General features: G+C 42.6%; 2 protein-coding genes across 4 annotated transcripts in view; one reads left to right on the top strand and one right to left on the bottom strand.

Moving 5' to 3' along the window:
• Positions 1-230: 230 nt before the first annotated feature.
• On the bottom strand, positions 231-11,961 carry C8H17orf78 (chromosome 8 C17orf78 homolog). The gene is made up of 5 exons (XM_066636471.1): positions 11,823-11,961; positions 10,323-10,580; positions 3,335-3,448; positions 1,410-1,525; positions 231-410 (listed from the first exon to the last, which is right to left on the bottom strand). Exons 1-5 carry the CDS (start codon positions 11,959-11,961, stop codon positions 231-233), a joined length of 807 nt encoding a protein of 268 aa, XP_066492568.1.
• Positions 11,962-23,582: 11,621 nt separating this feature from the next.
• The window catches only part of ACACA (acetyl-CoA carboxylase alpha), a 205,017-nt gene continuing 202,458 nt past the window's right edge, over positions 23,583-26,141 (top strand). For 2 of the 3 annotated variants that reach the window (XM_066636060.1, XM_066636061.1), the window contains exon 1: positions 23,669-23,689. Coding sequence is in view for 1 of the 3 variants with exons in the window: in XM_066636059.1 (XP_066492156.1) it covers positions 23,583-23,689 (107 nt within the window). In the remaining 2 variants the exon portion in view is untranslated. Of the gene's footprint in view, positions 23,690-26,141 lie in introns of all 3 variants that reach the window. The other variant, XM_066636059.1, reaches the window with a different exon arrangement.

The raw sequence follows: 26,141 nt of genomic DNA, 5'->3' as shown, positions 1-26,141 counted from the left end.
TGCCTTAGAGAGGGAGGTGGTACTCATTAGAAGCTGTTTCAAAAGATATAAGGAGGGCTAGCCAGTCCATGAGACTGACTGAAATGGTTATCTCAGGTGGCAGATTAGTGGTGCCCATCTCCTTCTGCTCTTTGGACTAGAAGTGTGGAGCAGAGTGGGATAGAACATTTCCAACTCTCTAGCCCACCATTCTCCTCTCCTTTGGGCATGGCTGAGTAAAAGGATTGCATTTAGTGCACTGTGTCAGGCACTAGGTGTTCTTGAACCATTACTGAATTATATTTTGTAAGACTGTGACAGACTGTAGTGGATGTTCCAGATGCTTCAAGGCGCATAGCTTCTTTTTTCTTCTTTCTGTCTGCTATTCTCTTTTGTATATTGCGCTGCAGCCGCGAAGCAGGACATGAGCACTGATTGAAGAAAAAGCTGTTATTAGAATGGCCAGGCAAAACCACCCAACTACTTAGCCCATTTCTGCCCAGCCCACAGGTGTACACATTTGATCCCTGTTGCATACATGCAATGTTGGGCAGAAATGGCTTAAGCAGTGAGCTTATTCATAATTAAGTTGTGAATGAGTTGTGACCCAATTTTTGGTGGTTTGTGAAATTGACAGGGCTGATTAGGCCAGCGGTGTCAAATTTGTTTCGTACCGAGGGCCGAACAGCATTCATGATGCCTTCTGAGGGCTGGAAGTGATGTCATTAGGCAGGAAGTGATGTCATTAAACAGGTCATAACCAAAAATAAGCACGTTTTCTCACTTAGGAACTCATTAACTGCAAATGACAGAAGAGAAAATATGCAAATCTTGATCATATTTCAAGATATGGCCCAGTTTTCATGTGGGCTGCCCTTACAGCAGTAATACCTCAGCACTGCTCAGCAGCTGAGAGCCTGAGGGCCAAATAAAAAGCTTCCACGGGCCGCATCCGGCCCCCGTGCCTTATGTTTGACACCCCTGGATTAGGCTATGTACATCAAGGGTTATACAAGCTGCTACTTGGCTATAATCACCATTATAGCATCACCCCATGGCATTTATAAATCAGGCAGCAACCTCTAGGGCAGTGATTTTCAACCTTTTTCATCTCATGGCACACTGACAAGGCACTAAAATTGTCAAGAAACACCATCAGGTTTTTGACAATTGAGAAGGCACACCATGGTGCTGGTGGGGGGGCTCACATCCCCCACTGGCCCAGCTAATACATGACCTTCCCTCAAATTCCTGTGGCACACCTGTGGACCACTCATGGCACACCAATGTGCCACGGCACAGTGGTTGAAAATGGCTGCTCTAGGGCCTCTAAAAAGCTTGGGAACCACTGGCTTAGGGAATAAATGTGACTGTTATTTGCTGACACTGTGCAAATTGTTGCATTAACTTGGCATGCTAAACAAACTTACCGGACAGGGAATTTCACATATCATAAATACCATAATGGCAAGCACCACAGGCATCAGGGCACAAACGATGAGTGTTTTGATGAGGATACTTTTCTTTTTCCTGTCTTTCATCTGATCTGCAATTCAAATGAGGAAGAGAAAAAAGATTTCTCTGCACAGAACTGGTAAAACTTCTGCGTGAAAGAAGTGAGAGGAGGAAGAGTGGCAGAAGTAGGTGAACTTGGGCAGCAGGTACCTCCTGCCAATCCACTTGCCTTTGGTGACCACCTCAGTGGTGCTAGGACCACCTCATGGGCAGGGAAGAGATACCAAGTTACAGCATCAGGATAAGTAAAATTGTCCTAGCATACAGAGCAGAAGAAAGAATTAGGGCACAATCCTAACCAGGTCTGCTCAGAAGTAAGTCCTATTTTGTTCAGTGGGGCTTACTCTCAGGAAAATGTGGTTAGGATTGCAGCCTCAGACAGATGGTGTTTTTTGGCAGTCATACTGAAATTTAATTTTAGTATGACTTTTATGATTTTAGTATGACTTTTATGATTGACTAGTATGATTTTAGTGAGCACACAATAGACAAGGATGTGCACTGCCAAAAAACTTGGATATCTGGTTGCTCAGGTTAAAACCTAGCTTGTTAGTATTGGAGATCAACTCTGAAATAACAAGAGTTGAAATAATCTCACCATTTCTGTTCGTGTAAGAAATCTCAGACCCCTGTCCTAAAACAAAACAGTGTCCCAACTAATCTTGTGCCACATAGGCCCCAAATCCCCCACAGCTAACAGCTTTCTGACTGGTCTTCTGGTCTTCCATAATAGCACATTCCAGTCCTCCCTTGGCCTGTACTAGGGCAAATGCTCAGGATTTTTTTTAAGGTAATGAATGAAATCCTTTTGAAAATGTCATAGTTTGAAGAGCAATGTCTCTCCTTACTTCTGCCCTGGCAACATATTTCTTGTATACTAATTAGCAGAGATGGGAACTTGTGTCAGGTGACTTGAGTTTGAGTCACAAAATCATGTTGTTTTTGCTGACTAGTGTACACTCAAGTCATCTGTGTTGTTGACTCTGGTATTAACTCAAGTCTGAAGCCACTGACTTGGCACTTGGTCTGGGTGTGCTTGCTTACTTTTTTGGTGGCATGAATGACCTTGTGTGGCCAACATTCAGACCAAGCGAGCAGCAGGGAAATTCCAACCAGTAGGCAGGAAAGGGTTAATATTTTGTTTTTGCATTGAGCAGCTGGAGGGAAGCTGGGAGCAGGCTCTCTTTTTCCTCTCTGAAGGAACTGATGGTCATTGGATGAAGGATGGGTGGTCTGATTTTTTTCTTTGGATGAGAGAGGGCAGAAGGAAGAGCCTAAGGAGGAAAGGAGGTGTGGATGCCGGGTGTGTGTGTCTAGTTATCATTCTTTCCCACTTCATGGCTCCTGTGGGCTCCATTGTTACATGTCAAGCCTCATTGAACAACTGGTGCAAATGGAACTACTTCTAAGTAAAGCTGCAAAGGATTGGGTCATACTGGTAAGCCTTGCAGCTGCTATGCCTGACCCTCCTCTCTCTTACTGCTTCCATTCCCGCTCTCACGCAGTCCATCCCACCCTCTTCCACCTTGTTTACAGATGGGATGGGGACATCAGAGGAGTGAAAGAAAATTCTGACACACACACACACACACACATACAGCCCAGCAGCAGCAGCTGTTTTTTTCCGTGGAACCATGGCTGGCTTTTTAAAGGGGAAGACTTGTGACTCAAGTCTTTTAGAGTTGCCAAAATGCTCTGGGTGATTCGGAAAGTTTGCCCACTAGGACTCATTTTTGAGTTGAGTCACAGGCAAAAAGACTCATGACTCGACTCAAGTCATGCTGAATTTGCCCATCTCTGCTAATTAGTCTTCAAAATGTAAAATTTAAATAGGAATTACCAGATTTGCATGGTGGTTTGATACCATTGGTTTTATTTGTGGTCTGTTCTCTTCCTGCAAACATTTCAGTCTGATTACTGCTGATGGCACAAGCTGACACCCCAGGCAAAAGCACTGCAAACAAAAATCAATATTTTAAAGAATCAGACTAAAGGCCAAACTGCACTCTACATTAATAATGCATATTGTTTTTCTTCAATATGAGCCATGGGGGGTGTGTGTCTCAATCCAAATCAGGACTGTAGCACGAGGAAACTGTGCTTTAACAGTTTGCCCTGCCATAGTTCTGATCAAACATACATGTACATAGAGCGAGCAAGCTGCTATTTTTTGGAGAGGAAAGCTCTCATTGGTGCCAGTGGGTCTTGTAAGTGGGGTCCTGTGTTACGGAAGAATTTCCCATGGAAAGAAGATTCATAGGTGTAATATTTTAGAAAAACGCTAGCTGTAGCCATCTAATGATGGGAACTAGTACAGTACCAGTATGGTAAGGGAATTCATGATAGCTTGCTAAAAAGGGATCTTATTTGCATATGCGGTAGAACTGCATTACATGCCTAAGAGCCCTATCTATTCTCCCCCCCCCCACATTGCTACAGCCATGCCAAAAATCAGGTGCACTGTATCCAATGCAGGTGAGGGCAGATTGGGAGGCTTCAGAGGCAAAAGGGGATTTAACCCCTTATGCCTCTGTATGCCTTCTGCTCCACAATGGGTCTCTTTGGACCTGTGCCAGCGGGATCTCTGGCACAAGTCCAAAGGGAGAAAGGTGTGGGGGGAAGCTGCAGAAAAGGGGATATGATCCAGCATGTGCCATCATTGCAAGATCCACCTCTCCTGCAACTTCCCTGCCTCCATTCCTCCACCTTCCTCACCCCAAGTGCTGCCTTACCTGCTCTGATGGGTGGCCAATGATCTGCTGGACTGGGAGTGGTGTTGCATCGTGTGACAGTGCTCTCAAAATGGCTGCCAATGTGCTCAGTCGGCAGCTATTTTGCGACAGCAGAACTGACACCTGCTGTTGCAAAAGGCTGCACACCATAGCTAATTGGGCTTGATTGGCTATAAATGTGCAAATATATAATAAGAGACCAGTGGTTCTCAAACTTTTAGCACCAGGACCCATTTTTTAGAGTGAGAATCTGTCAGGAACCACCAGAAGTGATGTTATGTCCAGAAATGATGTCATCAAGCAGGAAAATTTTTAACAATCGTAGGCTGCAAACCTACCCACACTTACCCAGGAGTAAGTTTCATTTACTATCATTGTTAAAAACATATACAGAGTAGCCTGTTAAAAGTGCAGATCTGTAACTTTTCCCCAATGCAGTCACATGGCATGGTAGCATCAAGTCTAATGTATAAAACATAAAATATTGAAATGAGTGGGGATCTGCCTGAAATCGGCTCACAGTTTGAGAACTGACCCAAAGTTTGAGAAACACTGGGTTGGACAACAAAGTGGTGCTTGGATTATTTGTGATGATTCCTCCAACTATCTTGTTCAGTTTCTAAGTTTGGGCCACTTAGACAGAGCTAGAGTTCCCAAGCTTTATAACAAATTTTTCCTTCTTGAAATCACTATTGTAAAAGGTAGGTTTACCTTAGGAATTGGGATTCTAACATACAGTTTGTATTGGCTGTATTGCAAGTGAATCCAAGAAGATCAGAAGAGTTACCGGGCCCTGCTGCCACCTACTGAATTTGCCTTATATTGTCACACTCCATTTTGTCTGAAGAGTTACCAGGATATGCTTGTAGCCCTGTGCTGGACTCTCCTTTTACTGTAGTACTCTCAATTTTTGTATTGTGAATGAGCAAGCATAAAATATTGACCTGTGGATTATCTGCAACCTTAATATCAGAAGAAACCAACTTGCCATGGTGTATGTGATAGAGGGTATAGAATGAAAGCCATTTATGCTATGCCATTATGGTAAATCATTAGGATGAAGAAGTTTAATGGCGGATGCTCACATGCAGTGCTTTTTTGTAAAAAAAAAAAAAAAAGGTGCAGGAACTCACTTGTTAATATTTTATTTATTTATTTACCTCCCCACCTAAAAAAAAGAAGAAAAAAATTATTCCTTATGGGGATTTGAACCCCCAACCTTTGGCTCCACAGACCAGCACTTCAGCAATTGAGCCATAGGAGCTCCTAGACTCAAAGTGTTTGGAACTAATACTTGAGGTGCTGATGGCCACCAGCTGGGTTCAAGACCTTATATATTAGTTCTGAGCACTTTGATAGCCCAATGGAGAGGGTGCTGGGCTGTGGAACACAAGGTCAGAGGTTTGAATCCTGCCTTCGCCAGCAGTGCAAAAAGCACTTTTGACTACAGGAGTTCCTATAGCCCAATGGAGAGAGTGCTGGGCTGTGGAGGTTCAAGTCCCACCAGTGCAAAAAAAAAAAGGGGTGGAGCTAGTGGGGGAAAAAAGGTGCCGGAACACTGTTCCGGTGCGTGCGTTCTATTACAAAAAAAGCCCTGCTCACATGCGTAAAAAAACTTAAAAGCCATTTCTCTGTCTCTGAAAATCTTGACATTGCAGAAGGATAGCTTTGCTAAAATTGGCAGACTGTCAAGTAGCTCTTGGCAGCAGAACAAAAGATAACTTAGAGGAACAATAGGTTTTCTGTTAGCAACCTAAAATGGATGACGAATGAGCGGAGAGTGTCCATTTTGAAGAACAGTTTGCAGTTTTAAAATGATTATTCTTTCAGGCTTTTTAAACCAAGGGACAATGTTATTGTCTTAGCTAAAAAGCCTTATTTATATGTATATCATTATGTTTGCTTGCGTCCCCACTTATTCTTCAGTATTTTGAATAATTTTGTCCCTAAAAGGTGTAACCAACATATATAGGAGCTATTATAAGAAGTTTTAATTGCCTGATTTCATTAAAAGGGTTTAATAAAATACAGAAACACAGTAAAAGCCATTTCAGGTTAAAATCATTGTCAGCCTCACAAAAAAGCATAGACAGCTATTTTCTAATTGAGGTCACAAAGTCTTACATTGATGGCAAAGTAAGTTGCATCTCAAAGACTGATAAAGGCTTTTATTTGGCACCAGAAAGCGGGGAAAACAGAATGTTATGAGGATGAGGATGAGAACACACATAGGTTTGCAAATTGTCATACAGAAAGGTTTTGGTATGTTCATCTGGCAAGCTGAAATAGGGTTTTTTAAGATACTAGTTTGGAAACAGTTAGAAAGGAGATAACAGAATATTCATGAGAAAGTCCCGGTTTGAGCTAAAGCTGACAGAGAAAGCTGTAATTTGGTTGAAAATGAATGAGAGAAAGATTCCTTAAAAGAAATCTTTCCTTATAATGAGAGTTTGGCTTGTTTTGTATTCAAGTATATGAAAATACACCACTGTACATCTTTAAAGGTACCAAGAAACCAATAGAATAGAAGAAGGTCCAAGGACTTTCCTTAAAAGTTGGCAGAAAGCCCCACAGTGTTTGCTGGGAACAGGAGGAATAATGTAAGACAGGTGGCTCCTTGCAACAAATACGAGGTTGTTCCATTAGTGTACCAAGAGATAAGGTCTAAATACTTGCCAAAAGGCCAGTTCTGAGTAAAAATAAGGTTACAGTGCACTCTACTGGTTGTTGAAAACTTTGACTTGTATATGTTTAAATGTATGGTTTTGCCTTATTCATAACTTGTAACTTGAAACTCACCAATCAAATGTCTAAGGCTATCTCCAGCCTATGAAAAGTAAAGCCCCATCTATAATGTCAAACTCCAGCCAATAAAAAGTTCATATGCCTCAAACAAAGGACCCAAAATGTAATAAAAGGGTCAGGTTCAGATTGAAAAGAGCACTCAAGCTTTGGACAGGAGTCCCTTGAGATGCCAGTTGCTGGCAATGAAATAAAAACTTGCAGACGATCACCACTCTTGCCTACTGAGTCTTGCTTTTGAACCTTGCAACATATGAAGATCTTGGGAGGGCAAAGAGGATGTTTGGACTTCAAGGGATATCTGTGTGGGTTTTGCTTGCTCCACTGTTTCTTTTTGGGGGTGATACAGGCCATGAAAGCCATTATGCCATGCTCATAAACAGTGCATGTGCTTGGCAGTTCAATAGAGGAAATGTTGAAATGTTTACTTATGAAGCAAATGTTAAATGCTATAGGTGTTTATGGCTAAATATTCATAAACAAATTAAAGCCTAATAGAGCAGCTAAATAGGAAAATAATGCTTAAACTTGCAAAAGTCTATTTTTGCCCTGAGGCTTTTCTGAAGGTGCAGGCTAATTGGCAGTTTCACTGAGATGGTACAGGAATGTCTTTTTGGTGGCCTTCCAAGCTGTAAATCAGTTGTCAAAACCCAGATAAAGTTCAGACTACAAAGCACAGTTTGTAAAAGAAGCTCAGCTGTCAAGCTAATTGGCATGATATATGAAACTAAGCTGAACAAATTAATTTCATTTTTAAATCAAAAGTATAGTCCCAAGCTCGAATGTCTGCTCTGAACAAAGAAAGGATATTGCATTTTAAAACATTATATTTTCAAAAGGACAGTGTTATAAATACCAGAGAGAAAGAGGCTTTTAGAAACAATATTCATTGAGCTTCTCTTTAAATCAAAATTACAGTCATGTAAGGGAGTGAAAAGCTGCAATTTCATCTCAGCTCAATTAATTGGGGCAAATGGAAATTAAAACACAGAACCATGAAACCATGGCAGGAAAAGGCTTCTTGGATTTTAAATGCCAATGTTTGTATGCATTCATCAATAATTAACAGTTAATAGTAATAGAGTGTAACCAACATATGTATGTAAGAATGCAACTTCAGAAATGAATTTAGCTGATAGAATAAAGTTAAAATTAGTTTGATAAAATACACAAAATAAATATAAAAGCCACAAATGTAATTCAAAATTGCAGCCTTAGCAAAAGCAATTAAATTTGACCATTAAGGCTGCTCCCAGCCATAAATTAAAAGAGTCTAGCAGAGAGACTCTACAGTCAGATAAGACTTCTCTCTAGACCTTGAGGATGAAGTACTGTCTGATATTTTAATTAGAACTTCCAAGACAATAGAAAAGGGAAGGCAAGCTTGAATCAAGATAAGTCAGGAGGTGCACCTGCAACATAAAGCAGGATGCACAAAACTGGAAAAGGTATATCTGTTGGCAACATGAATCAAAGGATGCAGCGAGATGGAGATGAGAAAACACACCATTAAATCATTTTTAATAAAGTCTTAGCTAAGCAGCCATTAATCTTGTCTAGCAAACAGAGATAGAAGACACCTGTGGCAATTACATGGGAAAGAGTTATAATTAAGAGTTCATACACCGGTCAGAGACAGTTTAATGAAGAACAAAGCCTTGGAAAAGGCAGTAGATTTGTTGCCAATTAGATAGAGTTTGGCAGATGCAAACACTTGCAAATCAACTAGACAGGAACAGAAGATAACAGAAGAAACAGAAAGTCCCTAATTAGCAAACATTCTTGAAAAACTCTGTCAGAGGTAAACGCTGGCAAGAGGGGCTGGAAAATAAGGAGAAAGGTCTTTTAAAATCCTTTTCTTTTGAATAAAAAGTTAGTTTTCCTGTATTGAATATATGTTTACATCCCTTAAAGTACACATATAAAATCACAATTAGAGAGGACTTTGTTTGCACAAAGACCATAATGTCTAATACAAAAGAATGTTAAATAAAGCAGATAGGTGTTTGAAGCATGTCAAGGTCCGGACAGTGAAGGAGAATAGCCAGAGATAATTGCAAGAAGCTACCAAAACCAATAAATGAGTAAACAGTGCCATCTAGTGGTTATTGGAAACAGTGTCTTTGTAAAAGTATTTACCATATTTGGATTTGAAATATGAAACTAGCCAATCAGATGTTTGTAAAGTAATCCATTTCTGATGTCACACACACCATCCAATGAGGAGTGAGTTTTCTCAGACAAAGAAGCCAGAATTGAATATAAGCAGAGACACACACTGAACCATTGCTTTTTCTCAGAGGGTTATGAGAGTTACAACACAGCTCTCACTGCTCTCCATTTGGACAGATGTCCCTGAGAAGCTGTTGCTGGCAATGAATAAAGAAGCTTGCAGATGATCACCACTCTTGTCTACCGAGTTTGCTTTTGAACTTTGCTGTGACCTTGCAACAGGGGGAGGGGGGAACTTTGAATAAATATTATTGTTTTACCCTGAATATAAAAAACCTTGCTGGACTGGGCTGAATGCCTATCTAGTCCTGCCTCTTGTTTTCCACAGTGCCCATAAGGTGTCTCTGTGAGGCCTATAAGCAGGATAAAAAGACATACAGGTGGGGCCTCGGTATCTGCAGGGGAAATCACGGATAATCAAATTCATGATTTCTGGCCCCAATAGCCCTCCAAAGGTGACCAGTGTTGTTCTCTGGTCCCCTCTGGAAGGCTTTCTGAAGCCTGCAGAGGTAGCACGTGTCCTTCCACTACCTCTGCGGGCTTCAGAATGGCTGTTTCAGCTGGAAAAAACAACAACATTACTTCCAGTTTCCTGAGGGAAACTGGAAGTGACGTTTTTATGACATATAAGGAATTCTGAGGCCCAGGTAAGCCTGGAAGACTTCCCACCCCTGGAGGGCTTCACTAGGTCTCAGAATTGCTTATATGACATAAAAACATCACTTTCGGTTTCTCTTTCTGCTTGACATGTGGGTTTCCTAGGTATGGGTAATTTTTCCCCCCTTTTTGCACATAGGAGTATTTCATCACATGAACTTCCACCTGCAATCTGAAGTGGTTGAGCTCAGACATAGATGTAATGCCTCTGTGAGAACTGGGCCTAACTGTTATGCAACACCGATTTCATACATCATATCAATTGTTCACCACTGTCTATACAGGCAGAAGCTATGGATGGAAAAGATGTGAGTTGTAAAAAAAAATGAAAAGTAGGGGAGATGATAAGAACAGGCATGTGTCTATCAGCACTCTGCTTCCTAACTTTATTTTATAGTGCCTTACCTTTCCCTGTAAGGCTAACTTCTGTCTGATTCTGAAAGTTTCTTTCAGATTCTCCTGATACCAAGCAGCATTTAGTGGCACAATCCTTATCTTGATCAGTGATAAGTTTCAGGTTTTGGAGAAGATATGTAATTTTTGATTTGCCTCGGTACACCTCAGAAACGATAATATTTACTTGTACAAGACTTTGCACAGCAGAACACTGTAAAACAGCAAGGGTCTGGTTTCTTGTTTGCTGCTGTTGCATTTTTGCTTTTTCTGCAGAAAGAAAAGCAGAAGCCAGTTTATATTCAGGCAATTAATAGTCAGTTAGACTTGTTCCAACCCCTCTTCTTCCAGTGATGGAATAACACCTTGCTGTTTCCATCCTTTTATTTTTCTTGCTTCTTTTACTCACTTCCCCTTGTTTAAAGGGGAGGCATTTTTCGTCTGAATTCATTCTGTTGCCAGGCTTCTGATACTTAATAGGGTTGTAGTTGTCAAGTAATTTTAAACTGAGGCCAAACTCTAAACTTGTTTGTAACACATTTATCCAATACCTTCCATCCCAATGCAGGGGGACTTTCCGAGCAGTTAACAATCAATATAAAACAGTACCAAAAAACATTAATTTTTTTTTAAAAACCACAGGAACATACAGTTAATTAAAACAAAATAAACTACATATCATGAACAGAATGAAGAACTATAGGATAAAATTGACAGACAGGTAGATAAAAAAACTACAGGTTATGCCTTGTTATCCACTGATTAGATTCACCACTAATACAGGGGTAACACCATAATACAGGGTGTTATAAGGGTTTAAAGACCTTATAACAAGGAAAAAAGTACCAAAATCCCAATTCCTACCTTCATGCTGTTAAACTGCACTGGTTGCAAGCTTCTCTGGGTTAAAGATAGCTTTAAAGACCCACTTCCAGGTTTCTTGCTCCATTGTCACCCCAGAATGCATCAGTATAGACACTATACTGCATTCAGCCATAATTTCATTCCATTAGATTCCATTATTCATCTAGTGGCTGAATGAGGTATAGCTATACCAATGCATTCTAAAGTGACAATGAAGGAGCAAGAAACCTAGAAGTGGGTCTTTAAAGCTAGTTTTCCATTGATTTGGTATCCATTGATTTTTTTTTTAATCCACTGAGGATTTTGGAACAGAACCCCAGTGAATAACGAGGCACAACCTGTATTTTGTTGTTTCAGCTGGGCCAGTTGGAACTCCCAAAGGAAGAAGTTCCATAATCAGGGTGCCGCCACAACGGAAACCCTGACCCACATCTACCTCCCTGAAAGCATACTTGAGCCGGAAAGGGAACACAAAAAAGGGCCTCTAATGATAAATGAAGTGGATGGGCAGGTTCATGTGGGAGAAAGCAAACAACTCACTGAACACATTTCTTCAAACAAAGGACATGGAAAAACAGAGTCTCTCTGGAAAATTTTAATCATTATGAGGCCTCCCTATGGGACAGAACATTCCTGAAGGCTTTGTACCTTTCAATATGATGGACACACTTTTTATCTTTTTAGGAAAAATCTCAGAGTAGTGTTGCACGTGGCAGTCATACTTCTCAAATTCTGAAAGGAAGAAGTGGTGTGGGTCAACATTAGCCTTTTTATAAGCATCGAACATTCTCTTTGCACTATTTTTCAACTCCAGACATTAAAAAAAATAAAAGGAAAAAAATATTACCATTATCTGCTCATTCCCTTTTTCCAGGGTTTTTTGTCACCTTATTTTCTCCCTTGATGTTTCCACGGATTTGGTTTTACAATTGCTTAACACTTTTACAATAGCTTAAAATTGCTTTTTGAGTCAAATTTTGGCACTTTTAAAATCTCAGTGATTTTAACAGAGAGATTTACATGTTAGATATGAATGCATATAATAAAGTGAAGTGGCAGGAGAAGAGGCTTATCTCTCCCTTTGACTGCTGCTTTTCAGCCACAAACCCTTCTGTTCCAATATTTATTTACTTATATCCAATTTTTCCCATTCAGAGAGTTGTCCTGCTTATAATGAAAAACAATTTCAGTGAAAACAAAACATGAAAAAGAGAGCATTAACCCTGCAGCCAACTCACAGCCCAATCCTATCCACACTTTCCTGGGAGTAAGCTCCATTCACACTAATGGGACTTACTTCTGAGTAGACATGCATAGGCTTGGGCTGTAAGAGGTCTCCTCCTTTATACATAATTATCAAAGATAATTAGAGAAGGCTGTTGAAACAACAGTGTCTTTAGTCAACAGTGAAAAACTGTTGGGGGAGAGAGCTTTTTGCCTTCTGTAGTTCCAGATGTGTGTTTATGAGAACAGAATTATATCTGGAATCCTGCAGGTGGAAAACCAGCTGGGCAAGAGGGCAATTTCATTGAAAAAGCAGCAGGCCAGGCAGCCCACATCCAAATTATCTCTTCTTGAATGTGCTTTTCCCTATATAAGTGGTTTTCAAACTCTCATGGAGAGTTTGAGCCACTGTAAGTGCTTGCAGTGGGGGTGGGGGGGCAGCAGCTATGGATCCTGGGGATCGCACCTCTGCCCCCAGGCTGCCCCAGGTTGCCCCCCCCTTAAGGGGGCAGAGGCCAGGGCCCCTGCCCCAGTTTGAAAAATCCTGCTCTACATGAAGAAGCTACCAGGGTGGTGTTTTTTAAATCTGCCTTTTGCATAAAAAGGTTCAGCCCTGCAGCATATGCTTAACCCCCCCCCTCAATGGGACTTAAGAGGACTTTGACTGGATTAAATGAATGCCAAGATTTTTCAACCAAATATTAATTAGCAAAACATAAATAAACCATTATGTATCAGTCCTCCATATGCTAGGAATGGTTAGGACTGCATGCTAATAATAATGCTTAGCATTTGTATAGTGCTTTTTGAATATGCAAAACACCTCACATTTATTATCTTGATACAATCCTTACAAAAGCACTGAAAGGTGAGTAAACATTTCTTCAGTACTGCAGATGGGGAAGACTGAGAGGGTATGGCTTGCCTAAGATCAGTGAGTGAGTTCATGGCAGAGGAAAGAAACTGGGGAAGTCCTGATTTGTAGCTTAGCCTCTTAAAGCACAATCCTATGCATGTCTACTCAGAAGTAAGTCTCATTGTGTCCAATAAGTCTTACTCCCAGGAAAGCATGCATAGGATTGCATCCTTAGGGCCCAATCCAAACTGGGCCTTGGGCTGGTGCAAAAGTGCCATAAAGCGCTTTCTTGACAACCTAAGTGGGTGGCACATGGACATGCACCAGCCTCCCCACAGGCCCCAGGAGGCAGGTAGGTTGCGTAAGCTGACCTCGGCTGACACGGGGGTGTGTGGGGAGGGTAGGGAAGAGGCTTTCTGGGGTGGGTGGTGGGTGTTTTATGCCGGATCCTAACCCTGTTCCCGGGCAGCTCAGGGCAGTCCCAAACTGCTCAGATTTGTGCTACTGCTTGAGGTGGCGCAGATCCAAGTAGTTCCATTGGGGCTGCTGCAGCTTTACCCAGGGTAAGGGGAAGCAATTTCCCTTGCCCTGGGCTGAGCTGCTTGCAGCCTCAGTCCTGCCTTGGATGCAGCTCTGGCCCACCGACCTGCCTGCTCCAGGGCAGGTTTGGATTGCACCCTTAGTCACACAGCAACCACCATGCAATAAGTCCCACATAACTGTTACTTTAGAATAAATGTTCATACAGGATCAGGTTTCCTTGTTTTTCCTTGAGAAAAGATAGTAATAACCTGATTCCTTTTGGGTGTTTACTATGGAATGTTTACATTTCTACCTTTACTTTTTTAATTGGTAATTAAATAAAACAAATCCACTCACCTGGTTTATTAAAATCTTGTATAAGGGATAGAGTAAACAACAGTGTGATGTCCATGATGTCAGATCAAGGATGTAGACATGATTTACAGTATACTTCCTTTCTCCTGTAGGCTTAAGCAAGTTTGATGAAGGTGGAGGGAGGGATTCTTGGTGTGTTTGTTTTTCAACCCTGTTGGACAATTTTACAGTTTAATTTCTGTAAATATCACAACTGCACTAATATAAAATGCCTTGTGTCAGAAAATGTCAGACTGCTACTTTTGGCTACTTTCCCCTTTGTTTGAGCAATTTAATCAATTTCAAAAGCTGTGATTGCCACAAAGCTGCTCCTTGAGATAAATTATGAGCATAGTGTTTGCAGGGCTCCTATGAAGCATTAAAGAAAAGCTTAACTGGAGGAACCTGGTTCTCCAGAGATCAGTCAACCTCTCATATAACCCAGTTGTCTAGTAAAAAGCTCTGTTCTATTCCATTGTGTTGTAACTCAGTTCTAGAGTGGTCATGTTGTGGTGCTTCTCCATCTCAAGGCCTTCTAGAATTTGGGAAACTAAGGGCTCAGTCCTATCCAACTTTCCAGTGCTGATGCAGCTGCAGTGCAGCCTCAAGGTAAAGGAACAAACATTCCCTTACCTTGAGGAGCCCTACCTGACTGCCTCCCAAACTGCAGGATGTAGTGTGTGCCCCATTGGCACAGGTGCATCAAGGTTGGAAAGTTGGATAGAATTGGGTCAATCCTATTCAAATTTCCAGCACTGATGCAGCCGCAGTGCAACCTCAAAGTAAGGAAACATCCATTCCCTTACCTTGAGGGGGCCTCCCTGACTTCTGGGGGGGGGGAGAATGCAGGATGCAGTGTGCATCCCATTGGCACGACTGCATTGGTGCTGGAAAGTTGGATAGGTTTGGGCCCTAAACCTAGCTAGAAATTATATGTTGATTTGGCAGACATGGTGGGGATAAAAGAAAAGATCTGTCCCTGTTGCACGGTGTCTTTAGGGTTCAAAACAAACTCAGCAGACTGAAATTGTGGTGATTTCCAAGTCTTTATTCATTGCCAGCAATGGGCTTCTCTCGGTGGTTCAAAATGGGGAGCACGGAGAGCTGTGGTCTCTCAGTGTCCCAGAGAAAAAGCAACATTCCCTTCTGGGTGTGACCATTTATACCTGTAGGTTCTTTGTCTCGAGAAAACTCCAATCATATTTGTTAGAGCCTATGATGCCAGATATGGGGATTTTTCCATTGGCTATTGCCATATCTGGAGCATACATTAAATATCTCAGGTTACTGTATTCGCCATTTTGGAGAACTCCTCCCCTTTCTGTAATGTCAATACTATTTCAAAAGGGGGCAGTGTGCCTCTATCTTAATTTTCCCAATTACACTAATCTTGTAATAATCCATTTATTTAAATCCGTGTTTATACTTATTTTATTCAGTATTTTATCTTCTCTTCTAATCTAATTTTAATTATTTTGTAACTTTTTCTACAAGAAGTTATATAGAAATTTCTGATTTCTATAAAATCTCTCTTCTCTGATATAAGTTGCATTTTCAAGAGAAATCTCTAACTGGAGGCCTCTCTCTCCCACATTCCTGAGGCTTCCTTAACGGATTCTGCCAACTTTGATATGTAGTTCATATCTGTTCTGTCAACTTTGAGTTTGAACAGACTCCCTGTTAATGAGTCTGTGCCTACCAAGATTAATTATTCTCATTACTAGAAATATTCTTAAATTCACTATCTATTCTGGCGCCTAGGAAAGTCTGGGCATTTTAGTTAGTTGTCAGGTTTGAAATATTCCTGCTTAGATAAGAATTCCACATTCCATATTAGTTGTACTGCCTTTATTTTGCAAGCCTCACTCTAAGGCAGACTTAAATCCTTTTAACTTTGTTTTCCCTTATTAATTTAACTAATATTCAACAAAGAATATACTTGCTAACTTCTGAGTTTACAAACAATAAATCTTGTAACATTATATGTGCTACTTTTCCCTTTTAAATGACTTTAGAACAGCTTTTAAAGTCCCTATTTGGTGCTTGAGCGTCTGAATCACTGTTCAGAAGCTGCATTTTCACTTGTGGACTTCATGTGGCTTCTGTTGACCTCTAATCTCTCCTACTAATTATTTTACAACTTTTACCTAAACAAAACACTTCTGCTGGCAGTTTGCTTCTGTTTACGACTTCATCAGTTAACCCTCATTACCCCCATTAGGGTTCATAATCTTGCTACTGTCTTAGAGATCATAGAAGGCTCCCTCTTGTCTAAATGTAAGCTTTTCTTCTGCAGCCTAACTCTTAGATGTTACACTGCTTCTCTGTAAATACATTATTTTAAACTTTATCCTGGTTTAACAATGTCTTTTGGCTTTTAAAATAATCCAATATGCCCTTCTGTGTGTTTTTTCTTCTCTGCTCAATGCTGTCTTGGAATTGCAGATGAAGAGGGGGGGATTCCAGCAGCAAGCAGTTTGAACTCAGATGTCATAAATCTGTCAAGGGGATTCTTTGAAGCTTCAGCTTGAATCTATAAATCTTACCTAGTTAGCTTGACAACTAATTGGTGTTATCTTGATTGTGTCAAATTGGTTTATTGCTTAAGCAATTAACTACCTCTGTTTATCTATCTGGGACCTCTCTGTGTTAGGCTAGCTCTGACTCTGAAGGGTGACACAGAGTTCATTTGATTTTCCCTATTCCCAAAATAATTCTTTTATTCCCTAAATTATTTCCTAACTTATTTACCCATTTCCTCTACTTATTATACTTCTCTTTTAATTTTGTTCTTATAAAAGACCAATTAGGAAGTATCCTTGATTCCTTCCTAACAGACTTTTCCTTGAGGACTCCCAGCTTGTAGTCCTTCCTCTAAGGCTTCTGGGTAAAATGGATCTAAACTCTTCTTGGCAACTGTGCTTGTGAACCTGCTAACATACATATTTCTCTCTAACATAACATAACATTTGATTCATATAAATTCTGATATCCCAAATGCTCTCTCTCATGAGTCTTCTTTGTGAGATGTATTTGAATCTAAAATATTTTGGTTCAGCATAATGGCTACATACAACTTGTAACTTCCAGGGCCTTCCCTCATCCCCATTTTAACATTGTGCAGTAAATGCAGAATATACTGACAAAGTTACTGTTGCAACCTGAAAACCTAATGTATGAATGAATCTGGTGCTCTGGGTTTCTCACTGACCCAGCGCCTGGCCAACATGTGCCTGAAATTTAATAAATAGTGAATGGCTCAGGGTGCATTCTTAGTTAGAAACACCTCTAGAAAACATGGAATGCTTCATAAGGAAGCTGGTAAATTGTGCATCACCTGAGGAGAAGGGTTGAGGTGTAAGGTTCCCCATTCCCCCATGTGGTCAGTATAAGGAGGAAACATTTTGAACCACTTCTAACTGAAGCAGGGAGAGCATGCATTTGATTTAAGTGAGAGAAGCTTGAAGCCTGCAACACCTTTAGGGTGAAGAAGTCCCTGAAGAGCACATGCAGTCTGTTGTTTCTTGTAAGGAATGTTCTGCTCCCTCCCTCCATCTCTCCATCCAATGCTCAGCCTGTACACTTGTAAATAAAACAAATACTGTACTACAAAGTCACCTCAAGCCTCCAGTGCTCATGCCTCCCAAGGAAGCCAGAATCTGGTCAGTGTTGTCCCTGAAGCATCTCACTGCTTTGGAAAGTGGGATGAGCATGTAACAGTAGCAAAGGTGAAAGGGGAAGGTAGTGAATGTGAATTCCCAAATTTAATTTTTAAGAATTCCACCAAACACCAGAAACAACAATGGAATTTAGTATTATGTATATAAACAAGGCAAAATGGTTGGAGTACAGAAGCAATTAATACATGAAATACCTCAGCTAATTTGATTCTGCATACAGGATGAGGTCATCATCCATGAGGCTGACTGAGAGCCCAATCCCATGGGCTCTGAGCACCAGCCCTGAGCTCCAGTGTCGGTGCTACGTGTTGTAAATGTGCCATAAGGCACGTCAGGAGCGCTGACGCCAGGCCAGCACCAGTTGGCACTGGGCCCAGTGCCAGATGGATGCTGCCTAGAGCATGGTAAGAGCTCCACCTGACAGTGATGGCCTTGGGGATGGGGGGAGGTGTTCTGGGACGGGGAGAAACTGGGGTGGAAGGGGGGTGGGACTGGCAGAACCCTGCTCTGCCATATCCTATCCTTAATGTTGGGCTGCAAAGCCCGACATGGAGGCTCTCAAACTTGCGCTTGCAAAATAGCTGACGCAGACTTGAGAAGCCCCATTGCAGGGCCTGGAGCTTTCTCCCAAGGAGACCTCCAGTGATCTTGGTGGTGCTGCTGGATATAGTGCAAGCCATTTTGTACCAATGTACCCAGTGGTGCTGCTGGGGATAGGATTGGGCTGTGAGTCAGTTGTCTCGAGGTGGGGTGGGGTGGGCTCCCTCTTCTCACTACCTGGATTCAAAAAATGAGGAAACAACAGTACAGAAAGCGGAACAAAGGAGTGAGTGGTGGCAAGAGCATCTCTTCTAGTTCACCACTCTCCTCCACATGTTCTCTTCTGCTTCATTCCCCTCTTCTTTTTGAAATCAAGGAATAGGAGGAGGAGTGATAGAGGTAGTAGCTAGGACATCATTTGGTAAGGAAGGTGAACACCTCAGGTATCAGGTTGTGTGTGTGTGTGTGTGTGCGTGCATGTGGTTCTTAAAAGAAAGTGTATTGATGTCCCAAAGTTTGTGGAAAAATTTTCTACTATAGTAATACCATCCATAACACTGCTTCCTTTTGTGGTGTTTTGTTATAGCACTCTTCATCCTGGGTGTAGTTGGCAGCTGTTGTAGCCAATGAGAGTGGTGCATTCTGGGTAGCAAGAGCCAGTTTCCTTTCTCATCATTGACTCCTATAATGCTGTTTCACACAATATTCAACTTTCCAAGAATGTATTCCCCATGCTATTGGAGGTATTATTGTACAAGCAGTTATGGATTCTTTTGAACTTGAAGATTGCTTCTTGTAATAACTTTATATTTTGGCTCTTGCTGATAGGACTTCTCAGACTTTAGATTTTAGATAGTAGTTGCCTGAAGAGTTTGAAACCATGACCAGGCATGGGCAACTGTTAGCATAGTTGTCACTGTACTTATATAGATTGTTGAGGTTCACATAATTGGGCTCCTGAAGATTTTGAGGGAGGGACCATATAACTCAGTAGCAGGACGAGCTCCAAGTTTCAGCGGGGGCCTCTGGGAAACTGCTCGCCATAGCCCCCTCTTACCTGGGTGGACCCTGAAAGAGTTGCTCTGGCACTACTGCAGCCATAGTGCTCAATGTGCCATCAGGGGACAGCCTAGGGATACTATGAGATCGAGGGCGCCAGCAACCTGGGGCCAGCATCCAACAGGATGACTTCATTTTAGATGCACACATGCGTAGTTGAGAGGGAATTGCTGATCCCAAAACTTGTTTTTTCCTGTTCTTGACACAAGGTGGCAACAGAGAAAGATTTTGCTGCTTAATTTTCTCTTGCAAGGTGGTAATTAAATTAACTTTTTAAAAAATCTTAAACCCCAGTCAGCAAGTGACACAAAACAAAATACAGTACAACGCTACAGGGGTTTGTTTGTTTTTACCTGAAAAGCCCAACACTACTGTGTTGTTTTTTAATGTTGTGAAAAATACTTTCCATACTGCAGTACTTTTTGAATGGCTTTGTAAACACTCAAATCCATTTCAAAGTACAATTGGGGTGCCAGGTTTTTTTTTTTGCTGGAAGGGCTTTTGTGACTTTTAACAACTGTTAGATAAGCTGATTTTCAGCATATGAAGTCTTTTTCCTTCACTATATCTTCATTCTGGGAAGATTTGCACAGGCTGATTTGTGCTCTTCATACAGCTGTTCAAGGCACAAGGCCCCTTCCTGCAAGAAAAACTGGCAACGATAAAATGTGACTATGCAAACTTAACCAAGAATGATTTAGGAGACACATTCTATCTGACCTATGTGAGAAGTCTCACACCTAAGTAACAAATTACTGTATATCTAGTGTTGCCTGCGCTCTGAATTTCAGAGCGCGATACCATAGTCTTTCGAGACTGAAGGTTGCCAATACAAAAAAGTGTTGCCTGGCAAGCACAGTTCCTACAAGGGGACATTTTTCCCTGGCCCCACCACACACCCTGAGGACACCAGCAGTGGCAGTTGGAACACATCCAAGAGATGAGAGGACATCATGTTCCCCAGCATCTCTCTTAGCTGTCCCATTGTCATAATTTTGTATAATCTTTTGTAAGTCACCTCGGGAATCTTTTAGATTGAAAGGCAGGGTACAAACCAATCATAAAAAAAGAAAAATACTTTGGATAGAATTGCTTAATCCAAAAATTAGAATAAACAGTGACAAAGGAAACTTGGAATGTGTTCACTTATACGGAGCCTATTGTCTCAAACTAGGACTCCTGATGGTTTGGTTCCAGCATCTGACCTCCTTTCCCACTCGATCTGCTGACAAAATCAAAGACCAAACTAAGTGGGCTAACCAGAGTGGTGTCACCTAGGCAGCATTACAAATCCATCAGCTGAGTCCGCACTTGGACAGGTATTTAATGTTTGTCCTGAACTTAACAGGCCAATCCTAACCAACTCTTCAGTGCCAATGCAGCCATGCCAACAGGGTGCACACTGCATTCTGTGGAGGCAGGGCAGGCATGGAGAACGTTTGTTCCTTTACCTTGGGGCTGCATTGCAGCTGCATTGGCACTAGGAAGTTGGTTAGGATTGGGATGAAAGTATAGTGACAATCTTCTTAGTGTGATCTCCCCATGTTTTTTTTTTTTTTATTCTTCTGACCAACCCATGTTCTCCCACTCCCACATCCCCAAATAGAAGCTAGAGGGCTTGATTATATGTGGCAATCATGCTTCTTGGCAGAAATGAACTAGCATTAATTAGCTAGACCTATAAAGGAGCAAGGGTAATTTAGGTTTGGCTCAACCAAAGCATAAGAACATAAGAACAGCCCCACTGGATCAGGTCATAGGCCCATCTAGTCCAGCTTCCTGTATCTCACAGCGGCCCACCAAATGCCCCAGGGAACACACCAGATAACAAGAGACCTCATTCTGGTGCCCTCCCTTGCATCTGGCATTCTGACATAGCCCATTTCTAAAATCAGGAGGTTGCACATACACATCATGGTTTGTAACCCGTAATGGATTTTTCCTCCAGAAACTTGTGCAATTCCCTTTTAAAGGCATCCAGGCCAGACGCCATCACCACATCCTGTGGCAAGAAGTTCCACAGACCAACCACACGCTGGGTAAAGAAATATTTTCTTTTGTCTGTTCTAACTCTCCCAACACTCAATTTTAGTGGATGTCCCCTGGATCTGGTGTTATGTGAGAGTGTAAAGAGCTTCTTTCTATCCACTCTGTCCATCCCCTGCATAATTTTGTATGTCTCAATCATGTCCCCCCTCAGGTGCCTCTTTTCATATAAAGACATTGGTCAGATGTAACCTCTGATTCTTTTGCAATGTGTTGGAAAGCAACACTCTGGAATGTTGAAAGTTTCAGAAGTACAAGTGGTCAGGGAGTGGTTACAGAAACCTTCCTTATTGCTGCAACTTACACTTTTGTAATGTGATAGGGATTGTTGTCCCTTTTCAAGCTAATACAATCTTAACACTGCTCTGTTGGGCTTATGGCTCAACCTGGACTATAGTTTTAAACCAAGTTCATACCCAGAGGCACCACTAGGGTTTGCATCATCCAGTGTGAGAGCTCATTGTGTCACTCCCGTGATGGACCTCTTCCCATACCAGACTATGCAGAATAAATTACAATATCATAACACATCCTAAATACAGTGGCATCATTAGGGATGGTGTAACCCCTCAATAACTTCATATATTTATTTTACTATACAGGTGGGGCCTCAGTATCTGTGAAGGATCCGTACTCAGACACCCCGCGGATACAGAAAATCAAATCTGCAATCTTTGGCCTCTTAATGATTATATATTGCCACATATAATCAAGCCCTCCCCCCCCCCCGAGGGGGACTGGAGCTGCACTCTTTTTCCCTCTGGAGCCCACATGCGTCTGTCTTCAGCTTCTGTGGGCTTCAGAATGACCTTTTTGGGCAAAAAAAAGCTATTCCCCCCCCCCCTTATCTCAGAGTTGTACTGTCAGTGCTGGAATGTTGTATGTCAGTTGTATACAATGTCAGTTGTATGTCAGTGCTGGAAAATTGGATAGGATGGCGGCCTAACAGCCCAATCCTATCCAACTTTCCAGCACTGGTGCAACCGCAATGCAGCCCTGGGGTAAGGGAACAAATGTTCCCATACCTTAAGGAGGCTTCTGTGTCTGCATCCCCAACAACAGGAAGCAGTGCATACCCCATAGGCACAGCAGCACCAGCACTGGAAAATTGGGTAGGATTGGGCCCTAAGACTGCAATCCTACCCACACTTCTCTGGGAGTGTTGAGATTGACTATATCAGGACTCATTTCTGAGTAGGCATGCATAGGATTGGGCTCTAACGCAGTCCTGCTCATGGGGTGACCCCACGGCAAGGAGCCCGCTGAATAGAATGAACCCTAAGCGTATGTATGAAGCCACCTCTAGCAGAACCAGAACAAGAGAGACGCACCACTTCATTTTTTAATGTATTTGCTCCAGTTATTGGCTCCTGCCTAGCAGAATGACGAGCCACAGGTCATCGTGTGCTTTCTGTGGGGTGATAAATGCTGGTTGTAACGTTACAAATAAGAAACAACCTGGCCCTTTAGCTGGCTGATTCTTCCCTAGTCCAGGCATGCTTCCTATTCCTGCGATGCACTTCTACACACGTGATAGCTGCGTGGACTGTGATAACTGCATGCTAGATATCCTGCCTGCATGCATGATCTTCCTGGCTTGCAACAGCCGGTGCGAAACTACGAGTCTCCTGTGTCATCAGAGGACAAGCGACTGTTGTATGTGAATTGCGAAGCGTCTGGCTCCGCCTTTTGTGTTGCAGGAACCAACGAGGGACAGCTTTGAATCGCTCAGCCCATCGCCATCTCCTTATTGGCCACTCCTCCTTGGGCTCCTCTGATTGGTGACGGCCCACTCCTTGGTGTGAGTGCAGGCAGCCAATGAGGTCAGCGCATTCCGCTGCAAGCAGACCGGAGACTGGGAAGTGGGAGGCAGAGCGGTGATGGAAGGGGTTCAAAGGCTATTGACCTAGAGTAACCTGCCCATCACACCACTCCAGTGGGTGATGTTGCATGCCGACTGGGCTGCTGCAGCCGGGAAAAAAGGAGAAAGAGAAAAAGGGGAGAGGAAGAGAACAAATAGAGGAGGAGTTTTTGGTTTTTTCCTGTCTGGAAAGAGGTGGAAGGACACAGTGAGAGGAAGGAGGAGTTTTGTGTGACACACGCACACACACACTCTCTCACAACTGAATGGGAGAGCCTTTGCCAGCCATCCCTCCAAGAGCAGCAGCAGAAACATCATCAGCCAGGCCTGGAGGATTCAAAGGCATCCCCCTCCCAGCAGAGAGCACCTTGAGGTGGGTACCACGTGGGGAATTTGGGGTGGGAGGGAGGGTGATGGATCCCAATTGGTAGCTTGGAGAGGAAGTCAGAGTGGAATAATGGGGCAAATCAGCCCTGTGATCTCTCACTCTCTATTATTTTCACCCCACCCTTGTCTCCAGTTCTGCATCAGATCTATGGCTTGGGCACCTTAACACCATAGGGAAATGGGAAAGTGGTGTGTGTGTGTTTTGTAAGGGTGGTGTCTGGCTGGGTCTAAGTTCTCTAGTAGACAAGGAGGCTGAGAATATTTATTTTTAAAAAAGTACAGTCAGATGGGTTGTCGGTGCTGCATGTGTCAGGTGTGTGGGGATGCAATCTCACAGATTGCTGCTCCCTGAGGATCTGCCCTTGCAAGTGTGGCAGGGATCCCTAATGTACTAGAAAAAGAGGAGGCAACAGGGTTACTCCAACCCTATTGGAAAAACCACTCATGCAAGGAGGAGTGGAGCAATGAATTTCTGTCTCTTGGGCATCAATTCAGGAGGGAGTATTCCCCACTCTGAAAGCTGGAATTTGTCAGTGTTTAATTTCTAAAAGAAAATGTGCTGGAACTCAGACTTGGTGGGAGGTTGTTTTTGCAGAGTTGGAAACCCTTTCTGCTAATTGCAGGTCAGCGGATTGGCTATGATTAACATTGCCTGTTAGAGGACTGCCTTTGAGAGAATTAGCCAGGGCAGAGCCTGGGAGCATAAAATGAACCATACCTTTCTCTCTCTTCCTCTTCATATTGACTGCCAGGTGCCAACCCAGATGACTTTGCCTTCTTTCCCACTTCAAAGTAGCCATGAGGGGAGCAAAGGGGATGGATGTAGGGAGTGAGATGAAGAGGATTCGATAGGTGAAGCACTGGTGAGGAGCTGGGGTTGGCCTGCCACATTCATTATCTCCTCGGTATCTCTCCCCCACCCCCAGCAAGTCTAGTTGTAGGCCAAACTTATATAGTTTTCTAGATCGGGATGATAGGTAAAGGTTGTAGTTCATTAACTTTTTTTTCTTCTTCAACCTGTTGTGTATTTTGAGAACTAAGCTCAAGTTGAGTGTTTTCTTTCTCCTCTTCATCCTCCTCACTTTACTGTCTTCCTTTTCCTTATAGCATAGTTTGGGATCCTGCTTCAGGGCTGTTATCCTCATTGTCAGAAATGGCATAATATGTTAAAGGAGAATGGGTGACTTCAGTACTGGTGCCAGCTTGGTGCAGGCCTTGGGTCAAAGCTCTCCATTGGGTACCCTGTGATACATCCTCCCTGTTTCCTAGGTGCTACTGCTGGCACAGGTACTGAGGGTTCAGGAGTCAACTCTCCTCTGAACCAGGTCGGTGATAGGCATGGGTCCTTGACCAGGGCCCAACCTGGCTGACTCCTGATGTAGGCCCGAGAAATCTGAATCTCTGCGTATTTTTTTTTTTTGTACAAGGCTCTTCAAAGGACCCCAGAGAGCTTTTATTAAGGTCTGTCTTAAGGATAGGTAATCCCTGAGAACTTTAATAGCATGAACCAGAGATTTGGGATTTTTATGGTCTTTACGATAAAACCTCCCTATACCGGATTCATGGTGGATTAATGATGAATAGGCTATTGATTTGGATGGGTCTCCCCATCTGGGTCCCATCAGGACCTCCTCCTCATAGGCCTCCCTATCCAGCCATAAAATTGCTGAGTAGGTCTTGTGAAAGCCATCATCTGTGTGAGGGAGCCCTCGTCCCACAGCTCACAGGAGAGTTCAAACAGTCGCCCTCATGCTGAGAACAACTGCATTGGGCCAGTGTGGGCTGCAACAAATTTCTGGAGGGCCAGAGGCTCATTGGAGACTGGGGGCTCTATGAGGGCTGCATTGGGAGTCCTCGAGGGCAGCAAGTGGCCCCAGGGCCAAGGTTTGGGCACCCCTGTCTTAGTGTAACGTTGGCTAGAAGCATGAGGTATGTGCTGGTGAGTTCCGGTTTGGATCTTGGGCTCATTGTGATCACTAACTAAACCAGTATCAGTCTCCTTATAAATAATGATACTTAACTATACTGCTTTTGGAGTGTGCACAAATGCTTCTCATATATTAGCTTGTACTCCCAACAACCTTGGAAAAATATTTCTATGCTGCAACAAAGGAAGACTGAGGCTGAGAGTCTTGCCTGGGGCCACCTAGTAAGTTTGTAGCAGAGGTGAGATTCGAACTGGGCAAGTTCTGAATTGCAGCTTTGTCTCTTAGTTTCTATGCGCTGCCAGACATTGGTGCGTTAATTCCGGGGGTGGGGAGAGGGCCAAAGTCCTCTTCCTTTTATGCTGCCCCATTAGCTACTTGTTTGAAATACTGGGTAGGGGACCATCATTTGTCTAAAACTGGAGGTGGGGAATTGGTTGGGGCCGTTGGCATTTCCTTCCCCTTAAATATGGGCACTGCTTCATAAGAACAGCCCCACTGGATCAGGCCATA

The sequence above is a fragment of the Tiliqua scincoides genome, chromosome 8 (genome assembly GCF_035046505.1).
Source record: "Tiliqua scincoides isolate rTilSci1 chromosome 8, rTilSci1.hap2, whole genome shotgun sequence".
Classification (NCBI taxonomy): Eukaryota; Metazoa; Chordata; class Lepidosauria; order Squamata; family Scincidae; genus Tiliqua; species Tiliqua scincoides.
The sequence above is the reverse complement of the archived record's forward strand: the minus strand, read 5'-3'. Positions and strand labels throughout refer to the sequence as shown.

Excerpts from the sequence above, each read along its gene's own strand:
- C8H17orf78 (XM_066636471.1), bottom strand. The coding sequence starts at position 11,961 with ATGTTCGATGCTTATAAAAAGGCTAATGTTGACCCACACCACTTCTTC. Across the intron at positions 1,526-3,334 it reads CAAACCACCATGCAAATCTG|ATCAGATGAAAGACAGGAAA; the intron begins GTAATTCCTATT and ends TTTGAATTGCAG. Across the intron at positions 411-1,409 it reads TATGTGAAATTCCCTGTCCG|TGCTCATGTCCTGCTTCGCG; the intron begins GTAAGTTTGTTT and ends TTCTTCAATCAG.